This window comes from Calidris pugnax, unplaced genomic scaffold (genome assembly GCF_001431845.1).
Source record: "Calidris pugnax isolate Ruff unplaced genomic scaffold, ASM143184v1 scaffold188, whole genome shotgun sequence".
NCBI classification, from domain to species: domain Eukaryota; kingdom Metazoa; phylum Chordata; class Aves; order Charadriiformes; family Scolopacidae; genus Calidris; species Calidris pugnax.
In genome coordinates, this window is record NW_015091257.1 from 2,078,103 (window position 1) to 2,092,176 (window position 14,074).

Consider the following 14,074-nt stretch of genomic DNA (forward strand, 5'->3'; position numbering starts at 1 on the left):
TTTTTTGCTAAGCCGTGCATCAGCAGCGTGAATTCCAAGAAGCAGTAGGTGTTTCTTGGCATTTCGACTGGGATTTTGGAAAGGGAAGACGGGTATTTAATGGGAAAGAAATTGCGATGGAAGGGAAGGATGCGGAGGCTGCACACAGCCCTGGGTCTGCAGGCGCGTGGAAGTTGTGGAAATAGGTAAAGGGTCGAAAGTGGCATTTGGAAAATGGTGACTCTTTCTCTCGTTACTTATATGACGGACGAATATAAGGGAAAACTGGGCCACTAAGAATTTTTCCTGGTTTGCAGTTTGCTGTCAGCAGAAGGTAAAACATGTCCTTGAAGATATACAATTTTTACATAAACAGCTGATGTTTACATAAGCCTAGATAAGTTTGTGAAAAACACAGATAGCAGAAGATGCGGCGTTAGCTGAACTCGGCCGTCCTGCTGTTTGTCCATGTAACAATTTATCTTTTTTTTTTTTTTTTTTTTTTCTTGTATTGTTGCAGCATAAGAACAAAGTGAGCAGCTGCACCTTTACCAAAGCAACCACCTGCGTTCCTCCTCTGCTCTGGAATGGACAATGGGATGGTCTCTGGCTTTATCATGATCAAAAACTTCTTCCTCTTCTGCGTTTCCATGAGTTTAGCCAGCCACTTCGGGTGAGTTGCCAATTGCGTTTGCATTTTTTTGCTGTGGGTTGTCTGTTTTGTTTTTTTTTTTTTTTTCAAGGCAATGAAAAACCTTGGCTCCGCGTGGTGCGGAGCAGCCGAACAAACCGAGGGGTCTTTGCATTTCATCTTAACGTGCTGCTGTCAGGGGGAAGGGAAGGATTTGCTTTCCTGCTTTGAATTCACTGTTTCGTATCGGTTCTTCATGCCCTTAACGCTCTTGCGGGAAGGTTTGGGGGTGCTCGGACCTGGCCTACAGCTGATGAGGGCTCTAAGCTGGGGGTAGGTGGTACACTGGGGGGCTGTGGTGCTGCCAACCCCCGTTTTGGGGCTTGCACCTTCCTTCTGTCTCACCTGGTGGGTGCAGGCAATGAGGCAGCAGTGCAAGACGGCGACAGCAGGGCTCGGTGCTGCCTGGTACAGGCTTTGCTAGTGAGTAAGCGAAGATCGTGACTGCTCAGGAGGAGCCAAGGGCTGAGTTTGAAACTTGCTAGAATATTTAGACATTGTGTTTCCCTGAAGCGTTATAGCGAGGGATCCTGTTCCCTTAATTTTCGCTTCGGATGCTTTTCTGATGGTGGTATTCTGAAACCTGTATTGAAGAAATACTCCTACTATGGCTCTTAGAAAAAAAATAACAACAAACCGAAAAGAAACCCCCTGTTTATATGTTTGTTTTTTTTTTTTCCTATACCCAGAGATCTTAAGAACTTCCCAAAATCAGGCTATGCAATGGAGTCTAGAAAAAGCATTTCGCAAGTGCTCTGGAAACGTAGGTTGGTTCTTCTTTGTGGAGGAGAACAATTATTTATGATTTCACCAGAAAAAAATGAATCCTCCCAACGTGCTGATTCACAAGCACACCCATCAATTCCTTGCTATAAGAAGATACAAAATGGAGATGCAAATCAGTTTCTGGTTTCAAGCAAAGTGATTTCTTTCCAGATTGGAACTAGGAGAAAGACCAAACTTGAAGTGATGACTGCCTATGCTGTAAGCAAAACTTAGCTCTGTCTCTCCAGCGTGTGTCCTATGTAGGCAGGCGGGAAGCCTGTGACCACAGTGCTGTATGAGAGTGGTTGTAGGACTGCACCCTTCAAAGGATGCAAAGAGCTTGCACACTGATTTATTCACCTTGGGAAAGCTTGATCCTGCTTTCCCTGTGATCTAAGGCAAAACTCTCCCTGGACTTTGTGGCAGAAATAAAGCGGGCTTAGATATTCCGGGACTGGGTTTAAACTTGACATGGTTGTAATTTGACAAAGTATTACCACATTGAGAAAATCTTGAGGACTATCATCTTAAACCCTTCCTGATTGTCCACCATCCCTGCAGAAGGCAGCACGTTGCAGCAGTTGGGCATGACCTGTTTGGTGTGGGGTCTTGTAATTGTTAACTCTTAACAGAAGAACAGATAGGCGAGGCTGCAAAAAAAGAGGGTTTAATTCTTCCTTCGGACTCCAAAGCAAAGACTAAATCTGAGTCCCAGGTAGGAATTGGTGTGACCTGTAACCTGGCAGATAATCAGAACAGGACAGCTAGGGGAAACTAGGACACTTGTTTTCTGCGAGTTACTCAAAAAGCCGTGCACTAAAATGAGATCATCACGTAACCTTCCTCCCCCCTCTCCTTCCACCCCCCATTTCTGATCTAGTAATTTTAGTCCGGGCCTGCAGAGATAAGCAGCTCCAATTCACTGCACCATTCACACGCTGCCTTAGGGCTGAATTTTGACCCTGCTCAAAAGACAGATGATGCTCCAGCACTTCTGTTTCAGAGGCAGGAGCAGTTTCAGAGTGTAATTTGCTAAGTGCTTTGGGACTGACTGTTCAGGACGGAACGGTACAATTTACATGTAGGCTGGTATATTAACTGCAAGAATCTAATACTGATAATACTTGCTGTTGCTACCAAGTTCTCCTTTATTAGCTTCATCTGTGTTTGGACTACACTGTTACATTGCAGTGCCTTTTGCAATGTGCTAGATAAAAGTGATCGGTCAAATGAGTACAAATTAAAAAGCAAAATACAGTAGGACATTACAGATGAGGGCAGAGATTTGTCTACGATTCTCCATAGTCTTTCCATATTTATATTAAATCATAAATACAGTTTTTGCTGACATAGCCAAAGCCACCTTGGGGGAATTTGATGCACAATGCCTGGTAAAATAAACAGGAATTATGTATCTCAGTCTCCTAGGCTACTTCAGAAATCTCAGCAAAAGTCTGTGATTAATGTTTAACATAAATGCAGAATGACTATCGAGAGTTATCCACATCAATAGGCAGTAGAGAAGGACTGTAGGCATAGTTGGTAGAAGTTATTTAAAGAAAAATCATGAATTAAAATTCAAAGATGCAGAAGAAACGAGAAGAGGCTGCGAAGTTGTCCCCCCTGCCATCGTTGGTGTAACAGTTTTATGAGCCTCCCTCTGCAGAAACAGTCCAGCACAAATCAAGGCTTTTTCAAGCTTGCTTGAGCTCAGCCTTGGGTTGTATAATGCCCTAACGAGCTAAGGTATTTTACTTGAGGATTTCAAGGTAGTTCGCAATTGTCTTGAAAGTAAACAACAATAAAAGAGCTAGAGAATAATTAAAAGTCAAATATATCCGTGAAGAGTATTTTCAGGTGAGAAAAGAGGCTGATTCCTCCCATTTGTTTCACGTGAAGGACTGCACAGAATTCTATCTCAATTTCATGAGAGCAAGGCCCCCAGGGTCAGGCTGACAAAACCAAGCAGAAGGTAGGTGCTTTCCTGACAGGGGGTCGGTGGAAAAGTGGTGTAATTTGGACCCTGCTCCCTTCAGACTGATGCCCGCAGGAGCGATGCTGTGAGGCCGAGTGCATCAGGCGAGGAAGGACATCAGCGTACGCAGGGTCCTGTCCTGACAGACTCCACGGGAGCCATGGCACCACCCAGCATCTTGCACTTTTTGGTCCTCAAGGAGCCCCCGCATTTTCAGCCCTGTGAGAGTCAGCATTGACGGGTGACTGTCTGGACCGAGATCTCCCTGGGATGAGGTAGCACATGGCCAGCCCCGTGCTGGCCAGCCTGACTGCATCCTGGCTTTTTTTTTTTGCAAGCCCCAGACTGTCCATGGGGACATCTCTGGGGACGTGCTGGTGACGCACAGTCCCTGTGCTTTTGCATTTTAGATGTGCAATTTCATAAATCTGTCCAAGAGCCGAAACCAATGGGGACAGATGTTGTTGGTGTAACCACAGTTTAGTTGCGGTCTGCTAATAATATTTATAGTAGCAGAAACACGGAAAACAGAAGATCCCAATTAAATGTAGCCAATGCAAGACTTCTCTGTACACTGTAAAAATTCAGTCCTGGTGTGTTGGTAGTTTCACATACTTTTCCACTAGCTCACAGTCCTTATCACTAAGACCATAATCCTGCTATTTAGGCTAAACATACCTCTCCTTCAGGCTAGTATTTCATGTTAGTCTCTGCAACCCTAAGCAGTTAGTTCTGCTGGTTTATTCCTTTCCAAGTACTTGCAGATGCTAGGGAGTTCTTCCTCATATTTTTAAGACTAGCGTTGTAAGAATTATCATATGCTTATGCAGTCATGCTTATCCATTATTATTTTTTTTATCCTGTTTTCCTTCTCTGTGTCTCGAGATAGCTTTTTGAAACCATTAGGCAATGTTAATAATTGGAAAACTAAGTGGGGGCCTAGAACTGCTTGGAGGAGGCGAACAGACATCAGTCAGTCCCTCTGCCTCACAGAAAGCTACGGATTCAGCATCTCTGGCTGGCCAGAAAGCAGGCGCATACCTGCAGCCACCCAGCATGTGCTGGGTGCAGGATCAGCGCTGGCATGTGGTGCATCCCAGTGAAGCTGCAGGTCGGTGACCTGGGGAGCTGGGAGTACTGGGGGGGTGTTTAACGACGGGGAGAAATTCAGGACATTGAAAAGAGCGTGAAGGTGCCAGGGGGTGAGGGCGGCAAGATGTCGCCCTGTGGAAACCAGGCTCTCGTTGCACTGCACACAAATTGCTCGTTCCCAGAAGGCAGTGAAGTACTGCTCTTGCTAAATGAAAGAATGAAATTATTCTTTAAGGATCTGCAAAGACCATTAAAGTTTCATCATTTTAGTCAGTCCTCTCCCCTACCCTAATCTGATGTGAAAGAACTGAATCTTCATTGCACAAATTCACAAAATGCCAGCATTTTCATATCTTAAGAATCTGTAAGAAAGGGATGGTAAGAGGCTAACTTAGAAGAGTAAATCCTTCGATGCCTGGCCAGCTGACACTATCCAAAAGTGTGCAAGAGCGTTCTCCACAGTCTTTTCCACAAACTGTTAATTTGTCTGAAGTTCTAGTATAATTCCAATCCCATTAAAGTAAACTCTAAGACAGAGAGACAAAAAAATACAACTATCAATCACAAAATACTCCTCAGTTATTTTTCCAGTGTCTCTTAACATTGTTTTTTTTCTTTTTTTTTAAAGTTTTGGGGAAATCATGACATATCTACCATATGTTTTCCACCTATTACAACTAAGATATGAATAGTATCTGTCATGATTATGACTAGATAGCAAAAAAGACAGTGATGTTTAAAATGGTAAATGATGTACTCCTCAGAAGAGGTAGCTGAGAATCTTTAGAGAGTTATTACATTTTACACTGATGGGCCCCTTCTGTGACTTTTGATTTTTTCAGTCACCCTGAAATTGCAATATTAAATAAATGTGATGAGAAGTATTCCTGCTTGGTTTAGTTTATGTTCAGTAATGAGCTTTAAATGTAATTATCTTTGAATTTTCTTAGCATTTTCCTAAGGTTCTTTTCTAGGTTTATTTTTATCCATAACTGAAAATGTCTGCTATAAAAAATATTTTTGGTTGCAGAGAAGCAATAATGTGCTTACTCGCTAATATGTTGATAAAACCTAATCTTCAGCTGTGTGGAAATAATTTAGGACATCACTTGTTTTTGCAGTATTCATAGAGCTCTAGTATCTAATGTACATGTGTGACTTCACAAGTACAGTTTTAAAGGTCTCATACGACAAAAGACAACCTCAGCACTTACTCCAAAACATAAGTTGCTATTTCGTCAGCAATCTCAAAAATATAAATTAAATGCTAGCTTTTAAGTGAAAGAAAAAGTATCGTTTGCATTAATGGCAAACAGCATCCATCTACAAGTCCAACTTCACGTGATACTGACATTTCTCCAAAATTCAGCGTGAGATGCCTTCTTTTTCGGGTGATCTGCCAAATCTAAATTGGATTGCGGTTTTGCAGATGAAGTGCAGACTTTTTGTGAGTCTTCACCCTAGTTGTTTCTCCACCTTTTTCACCTATTAATTAGCCGTTCTTGTGGAGATATAAAAGTATTTCAGCGTTTGAGGTGTGTATACTGTTCTTGTGAAAGACGTACATGGCTGAGATAGAAGGAAGCTGCATCAATTACTCTTGTTAGATTCAGAGGAGCACTTATGAGAACTAAGTGTATTTTGTCCCGTCCCCGCAAAAATAGTTCAATGGAAATCTTCCCTCTGAGTTCAATTGGCTTTGAATTCAGCCATAAGCACTAAAAATAACAAGCTTTTTCAAGAGCAGAGAAACTAGTGAAGCTTTGTGTCCTGTGCCCCCAGCACCGTACCTTTGCAATCATCCCAGCTCTGCATTTGCCACCCCTTGTTCCCATCTCCTGTTGCAACACCTACGTTTTACCTCCGCAGTCCTTTTCTCCCAGGATCTTCCCTAATCACCCTGCAAGTCTCCTCTGTATCTCTTAATTAGCAGAGAGGAGGTGGGCTGGTTTTGCTGAGGCTGTTTCTGAGCTACATGTGTGCTGACTGGCCCAGTCAGCGAGCCAGAGGGAATAGATGACTGCTGACCTTACATTTTTACTTAATGAGGCACTAATTTAGATCGCTCTCCCCTTGTCTGGTCGCTGCTTCTCATGAAACTTGTCGGAATGAAATGAAGTTTGATCTCTCTGCTGCTTTGTCGAATGCATTGGAAAATGAAAACAGGTTCCTGCATTGATAAGGTGAAGCAGGCAGACAGCGTGATGCACATCTCTTTCTTATGAAAAGAAAGAAGCTAAAATGAGGCTTTTTTTAAAGTAGCCTTCTAGGATTTTACCAAAGTGTTAGTTATGGTTGCTGCATACGAAGAATCTCTGTAACTTCTGTCTCCTGTTCATATTTGTCAGGCTGCTGCTTGTAAATATTCACCTTTACGTGGTCTCAATACCTTTGATTACGATTGACAAAAAGAGTATACAGTCTTTTTTCATGGTCAATACCTTTGATTATGATTGACAAAAAGAGTATACAGTCTTTTTTCTGTAAAGGTCCAGTGTGCAAGGTTGTCTAATGTTTCTGTAATCATTTTGTGTCTGCTGGATTAACTGCCTTTCATTACAGTCAAATGTGTCCATGACGTTGTCTGCATCAGTTACTCACTAAGGGTTGTGGTGACAGCACAGAAATCAGAATTAATTTGGTCTTTTGGCTACCGAGAGATGGGATGGCCTGAAAAATGTGTGAGATGAGTGGCTATGTCTCCCCCTGAAGCAAAGGGGAGCTCTGTGGTGGCTCTGAGCTTGTTGAGGGTCATGGCCATGCCGATGGCACTTGGGCCACCAAGGAGCCTCCTTGGCCAGGTGTTTGCATGTGGTTCAGCCTTTCTGGGAATCAAACCCGTGCTCCCACTGCCTGGCCTCCATCTCCTTTCTCGAGAGGCTTTGCAATCCTTTCCTTTTCCAGCAGAAGCACACAAGCTATAAAGGAAACAGGCACAGGACCGGGGGTCCCCATGTCTGTGAGGGGCTATTGTGGCTACCAGCAGCTCATCCTGAGCTACGTCTCGTGTCACTATAACTTCCAGGCTCATTACAAGGGTGTCACCGAGGTCCCATTAGTGTAAATCTCGTGCAGGTAAAACCAGGTTGAGGTTCCTTTTCTTTCTTTGTATAAATCTTATTTTGTTAGGTAAGCCTAAAGCATCGATACAAGCATTCTGCAAAGCAAGCTCTTCAGAGGGATTCTTTGATTTTCCAGCAGAAGCACACAAGCTATAAAGGAAACAGGCACAGGACCGGGGGTCCCCATGTCTGTGAGGGGCTATTGTGGCTACCAGCAGCTCATCCTGAGCTACGTCTCGTGTCACTATAACTTCCAGGCTCATTACAAGGGTGTCACCGAGGTCCCATTAGTGTAAATCTCGTGCAGGTAAAACCAGGTTGAGGTTCCTTTTCTTTCTTTGTATAAATCTTATTTTGTTAGGTAAGCCTAAAGCATCGATACAAGCATTCTGCAAAGCAAGCTCTTCAGAGGGATTCTTTGAGGTTCTCTGTTTATTTACTTACTGACTTATTTCCCTGGGGTCTGGCAGTAAATAAACATGGATTATTATTTTTTTTTTAATATTTTTTAATCTCTGGGAGGTGTTTGCATGTGGTTCAGCCTTTCTGGGAATCAAACCCGTGCTCCCACTGCCTGGCCTCCATCTCCTTTCTCGAGAGGCTTTGCAATCCTTTCCTTTTCCAGCAGAAGCACACGAGCTATAAAGGAAACAGGCACAGGACCAGGGGTCCCCATGTCTGTGAGGGGCTATGTGGCTACCAGCAGCTCATCCTGAGCTACGTCTCGTGTCACTATAACTTCCAGGCTCATTACACGGGTGTCACCAAGGTCCCATTAGTGTAAATCTCATGCAGGTAAAACCAGGTTGAGGTCTCCTTTCTTTCTTTGTATAAATCTTATTTTGTTAGGTAAGCCTAAAGTGTCGATACAAGCATTCTGCAAGGCAAGCTCTTCAGAGGGATTCTTTGAGGTTCTCTGTTTATTTACTTACTGACTTATTTCCCTGGGGTCTGGCAGTAAATAAACATGGATTATTATTTTTTTTTTAATATTTTTTAATCTCTGGGTGACTGTCTCATGTCACGTTCAGGTTGTTGGAGTGTAAGTGATCCCTGTCTGCTGGCAGGGTGCATGGGGCAGGGCACGGTTCCTAGTGGGGTGATGTGCCCTGTCACAGCTGGAGCATTTGTTGGTGATTTCAGCAGAGACTGAAACTTGAATAAGCGCTGAGTGTGAGCAAACTTGTCGTCTTAAGAGATGCTTGTTGCTTGCTGCAGGTGAAGCGTGCTTATGGATAAATGTATATGTCTGTTCTTTAGGTAAGCAAAAGCATCAGAAGGCAGGGGATTCTCTTAAGCATCTTTAAATGAAAATCAAATGTACTTTAAAATGCAAGTTATAGTTGTGCTATGAGCAGCTTCCTAGGTCTAAGCCATGGATAAAATGATGAAATAAAAACAAATCTGGCCCAAAAAGATACAGAATGAGGCCCACTTCATGTTGCTGTTATTTTCATACTACAAGGGAGAACTAATTTATGCAAAAGACAGAGGAGGAATGAAGAACTGTGTTTTCTGTACTGTAGTATGTTTTTTTCAGATACCCCAGTGATCTGGGGTGGGATTTTTTAATTCAGCAGGAGTTTGTTATCCTCACAAAAGGTTAGAGTTCGTCCTTTGTTCTGGCAATAAATTACATACACTGTGGAAATTAGAAGCTGTTTGGCATGTAAGGATTAAAGAGTACCTTCAGGCAGACTTGAAGGAGTGTCCCCAGGCAAACCTGTGCAGCTCCTCTGCCAGCTGATGCAGTTCCCAAAGACAGGAGAGCCAACCCGGGGAAAAAACAGTAACAACTTTTACTAGCTCTGTGAGCAGACCTTGCTCCCTGCAGGGGATGGAGATATGCCAGAGCCAGGGAAATGGTAGAGCTGAGGTGGGACAGGGCAGCGTGGGGGCCTGGGATCTCCCTTGTGCATTATGGCAAGAGGGTCAGTGGGCTCAGGCGTCCCCTAATCCAGTGCCCCAGGGCTGTACCTCCATGGCATGGGTCCTTCCTTGGGTCCTCCTACAGGGAGAGTGATTTATGGTTGCTTATAGCAGTGGTGAAATCGCTGCAGCTCCCTGTGCTGCCCAGCTGGAGCGACAGGGAAGGGCAGAGGCTCAGAGGCTCCACTGCAAAGTTCCCTTGAGGCCAGCATGGCTGTTGACGTCTTTCTTTTTGTTTGCATAAAATAGCTTCTCACAAACGCCAACAGCACCGGGAAAAGAGGACACCAATGATAACATCACTATATTCACCAGGATCTTGGATGGTCTGCTGGACGGCTACGACAACCGACTGCGCCCGGGACTGGGAGGTAGGTACCACCTTCGCTGTGGCTTGTTCTCCACTATGTGGGACCATCATCTATGTGATGCCCTCCTGAATGGGTATACCTGCTCTTGGCATGGGCCTTGGTGAGGGGTTTGTGTTCCATTAGCTAAACGAAGCCCAGAAAATAGATTTGTCTCCTGGCAAACAGGGCACAATCAAAGGTCACTGAAAGTCGTCTTCTTTCAGTCATCGAGGCCGTCTGAGATTGGGTTAGGAGAGCATGTGATGTATTTTTTTCTGTAATTGAATACAGTTTGGGTTTCTTTTCTTTCTGATACTCCCTAAGGTGAGGGAGACAGGGTGCTAGCAGGTTGCTGCAAGGTTCCCTCGCTGGTCAGCGTGTATAAAATTACATTGGTGATGAAACTCTTCGTTAAAAACAGATCCCCAAACCATCCACTTTTAGACAGCTACAGCAAATCTGTATTGATATGTCATTTTGATAACCTCTACAGCAGCTATTTTAAAACCATAACATGTGAATAGTTGCTTGCCATCCTAACCTTGTTGAGCCCTCCTTCAGCTCTCTATCCCCCAGATTTCTCTCATCTTCTACCCATGTGTAAACCATCTGTTATGTTTCTTCCTGGCCCTTTTTTAATCTGGCTACCCCCACCCCTTCCTCTTGTGAGACCAACACATTGCTTTCATCCCTTTCTCTCCTTCTCCTCTCACTTTACACAGAGATGCTTGAAAATAGGGCTCGATGCTCCTATCTTATGTAACAAACTTCTGAAATTTCTGCCCTTAAATTAAATTAGTCCTGGATTTGAAAAGATGCCAGAAGGACTTAGAGTCTTGAGGGTAGAATTAATTTCACCTAACTTTGGACATCTATAATATAGATGTCTGAAATCGGGCATATCACCCAAGCCAGTGGAGGGGAATAGGTCCTTCCAACATACACTTCATCTCGTCCTATAGTAGGTATCGAATATGAGCTGGCAATGTGTGCTCGCAGCCCAGAAAGCCAATTGCATCTTGGGCTGCATCAAAAGAAGAGTGGCCAGCTGGTCAAAGGAGGTCATTCTCTCCCTCTAGTCTGCTCTTGTGAAACCCCACTTGGATTACTGAGTCTAGCTCTGGGGCCCCAACATAGGAAGGATGTGGACCTGTTGGAACAAGTCCAGAGGAGGGCCATGAAGTTGATCGGGGGCTGGAGCACCTCCCCTATGAGGACAGGCTGAGAGAGTTGGGTCTGTTCAGCCTGGGGAAGAGGAGGCTTTGGGGAGACCTTAAAGCGGCCCAGTATACCTAAAGGGAGTCTATAGAACAGATGGGGAGGGACTCTTTATGAGAGAGTGTAGTGATAGGATGAGGGGTAACCATTTTAAACTGACAGAGGGTAGATTTAGGTTAGATATTAGGAAGAAATTCTTTACTGTGCGGGTGGTGAGACACTGGAACAGATTGCACTAAGAATTGTAGATGTCTCATCCCTAGAGATATTCAAGGTTGGAGGGGGCTTTGAGCAACCTGGTCTAGTGGGAGGTGTCCCTGCCCATGGCAGCAGGGTGTTGAAACTAGATGATCTTTCAGATCCTTTCCAACCCAAAGAGTTCTGTGATTCTATGATCAAAACCTGTCAATCAGAGGAACTGCACCCTTGAAGGGCCCGTTTCTTTCCCCTAATTATAAGAAGAGAGCCTGGGCTCCCAAAGGTCGACAACTGCATTTGATCAGGGATGAAATTCCTCCTCAAACATCTTCTTAATTTCAAGCTATAGGGGATTTCTTGAGTGATTCAGAAATCGTTAATACAGAAATGTATCACAAGCATGTATTTGTATCTTAAAGCAATTACTAATGCAGAGCCTGTATTTATTACAGAGAGAATAACTCAGGTGAAAACAGACATCTATGTTACCAGTTTTGGTCCTGTGTCAGACACAGAAATGGTAAGTTCGAGCGTGTGGCTGCCGACTCCATTGTATTTACTTTGCTAAAGCCATTTTTGGAACCACGGCTTCTATTCAGAACCTGCAATACCTTGACTGTTTCTTTGTGCCAGGAATACACCATTGATGTTTTTTTCCGACAAAGCTGGAAGGACGAAAGGCTGCGATTCAAAGGCCCTATGCAACGCCTCCCTCTTAACAACCTGCTCGCCAGCAAGATTTGGACCCCAGACACTTTTTTCCACAACGGCAAGAAGTCTATTGCTCACAACATGACAACCCCAAACAAACTTCTGCGCCTGGAGGATGACGGCACTCTGCTGTATACCATGAGGTAATAACCGGCGTCAGTTCTTTCTGATGATGATTCCCAACTAGCTCTGCAAACCTATCACTTACCCCACTCCTAGGAGAGCTGGGCAACCGATCTTTCACACATATTTATGTGAATTTCAAGAAAAATGGAAAACATAATCGCTGCCTACAAGTACCAATTAATTTGTAGCTTCTGAATACTGCTAGTGCTTAAATATTTCCTTTGATTAAATGGAGGGCATATTCTCAACAGATTTGATGATTCAGTCCAGCTTTTTTCATGAAGATCTGTTCTCTCTTACTGTTTGTATGTGCAGCTGCAGTACTGATTGTGGGAGAACTGTCTCCAAGGCCAGAAATTGAGATGTTGTTGTGGGGCAGTACATCTTGAACCCGTGGAGCTTTTATTTTTTTTTTTATTTATTTCACTAATAGTGCTAAAAGGGAGATCATCATAGGGAAAAATGAAATAAGCTAGCAGCACTGTGAAGCTGCTTTAGGAAGTACTTTCCTGAAAACAAAGCTGGCACATTATATTGGCAGAGAAGCAAATTGGTGTCTCAGATCTTCAGGGTCGTGCTCCTCATCTGATTAGAGGATACTGTCAAGATTCATCAATGAATAACCTAGATATAGGGTATAACATCAGTGATGTTGGAGGACTGTCTGAAATTCTTCTCAGGCCAAATCCCACATCAGTGAATGGCAATTTGCTCATTAAAGGTAATTAGCCTCTAGTAATTAAGACTGCCATCTATCTTCAACAGGGTTTTTCTCCAAGAGTGTAATCATACAGACAACACAAAAGAGATGAAAGGAAAAAACTATTGAGCAACAGAGTGTTATTCTGAGCTTTTAATATACGAGCCCAGAATGCTGCCTGAGACCCAGCCAAGTGCTCGGGAGCCTGAGGTTAGGTGCTTAGATGCCCAGGTTTTCAGCAGTTAGCCCCTAACATGGGAAAGGGGGGAGCTGAGCTCCTGCCAGTGCCCTGTCTTGCTGCAGGGCTGGCTCTGCTGGGCAGAGCTGACAGCCACACCGTGCCACATGTTGGGAAGGTGAGCTCCCAGGGCCCAGTGGTTAAGGCTTGTTGGGGCTCAAGGGGGTTACACTTTTGTATGCAGGCACCTGGAGCTTCCCAGAATCATAGAATGGTTTGGGTTGGAAGGGACCTTAAAAGATCATCAAGTTCCAACCCCTCTGCCATGGCCAGGTACACCTCCCACTAGACCAAGTTGCTCAAAGCCCCATCCAACGTGGCCTTGATGGCTGGTTTGGTCAATTGGCATGCGTCCCAGGTTTTCTTTCAGGTCTTTTTGACCTGTTTTATTTATTTATTTGTTATGGCCCTAGCCTTAAGTCTCTTCTTCTGAAAGGAAAAGAGATTTAAGAGAAGTAAGGTATCTGTATGTAAGTCCTTACAGCTTTAGAGCATCACAATTGTAACTGCACTAGTGCTAAAAAGACTTAGACACGATAGAGGTCATGTTTAAAAGAAGGAAAAAACCTCTCATTTCCTCTTCTGCTATGCGTATTGCTGTTCTTACTAGCTTCAAGTTACAGAGATCTCTGTAATAATAAGCTCCTAAAACAATATGAGGGTACACATACACGCTTAAATGAGTGAAAGTCAGAATAGCTATCAGAGAAGACTATATTTCACAAAAATATCAGTAATGCCGGCCTTAAAATAAGTCTCACTGCTGCTAAGGCTGCGCTAGTACCACTCCAGAGACCACTGCAGAGGCAATTCCCGATTATCTGTGTAAATTACTTGACCAGGCTAGCAGTCAGCCTGGAGCAAAACATCACGTTGTGTGGCGGATCCGCAGCTGGCATGTTATTCCTGGGCAAGCACTGGGTTTTGCAGTGTTAAAGAAACGCGGGGAAGCACCGATGTGTGAGGGGATGAGCTGAGCCACCTGAGGTAGCGGAGCGAGACCCAGGTGAGCTTGCCACTGAATTTGAGTTACTCGGTGG

At 44.0% G+C, this 14,074-nt stretch overlaps 1 protein-coding gene across 2 annotated transcripts in view; it reads left to right on the top strand.

Annotated features, from left to right (window-relative positions):
- Positions 1-42: 42 nt before the first annotated feature.
- GABRA5 (gamma-aminobutyric acid (GABA) A receptor, alpha 5) overlaps positions 43-14,074 on the top strand; it is a 58,352-nt gene continuing 44,320 nt past the window's right edge. Inside the window, exons 1-5 of one of the 2 annotated variants that reach the window (XM_014960315.1) lie at positions 43-185; positions 500-652; positions 9,743-9,864; positions 11,712-11,779; positions 11,893-12,113. In XM_014960315.1, coding sequence (XP_014815801.1) covers positions 567-652; positions 9,743-9,864; positions 11,712-11,779; positions 11,893-12,113 — 497 coding nt within the window. In that variant the 5' untranslated portion in view covers positions 43-185; positions 500-566. Of the gene's footprint in view, positions 314-499; positions 653-9,742; positions 9,865-11,711; positions 11,780-11,892; positions 12,114-14,074 lie in introns of both variants that reach the window. The other variant, XM_014960316.1, reaches the window with a different exon arrangement.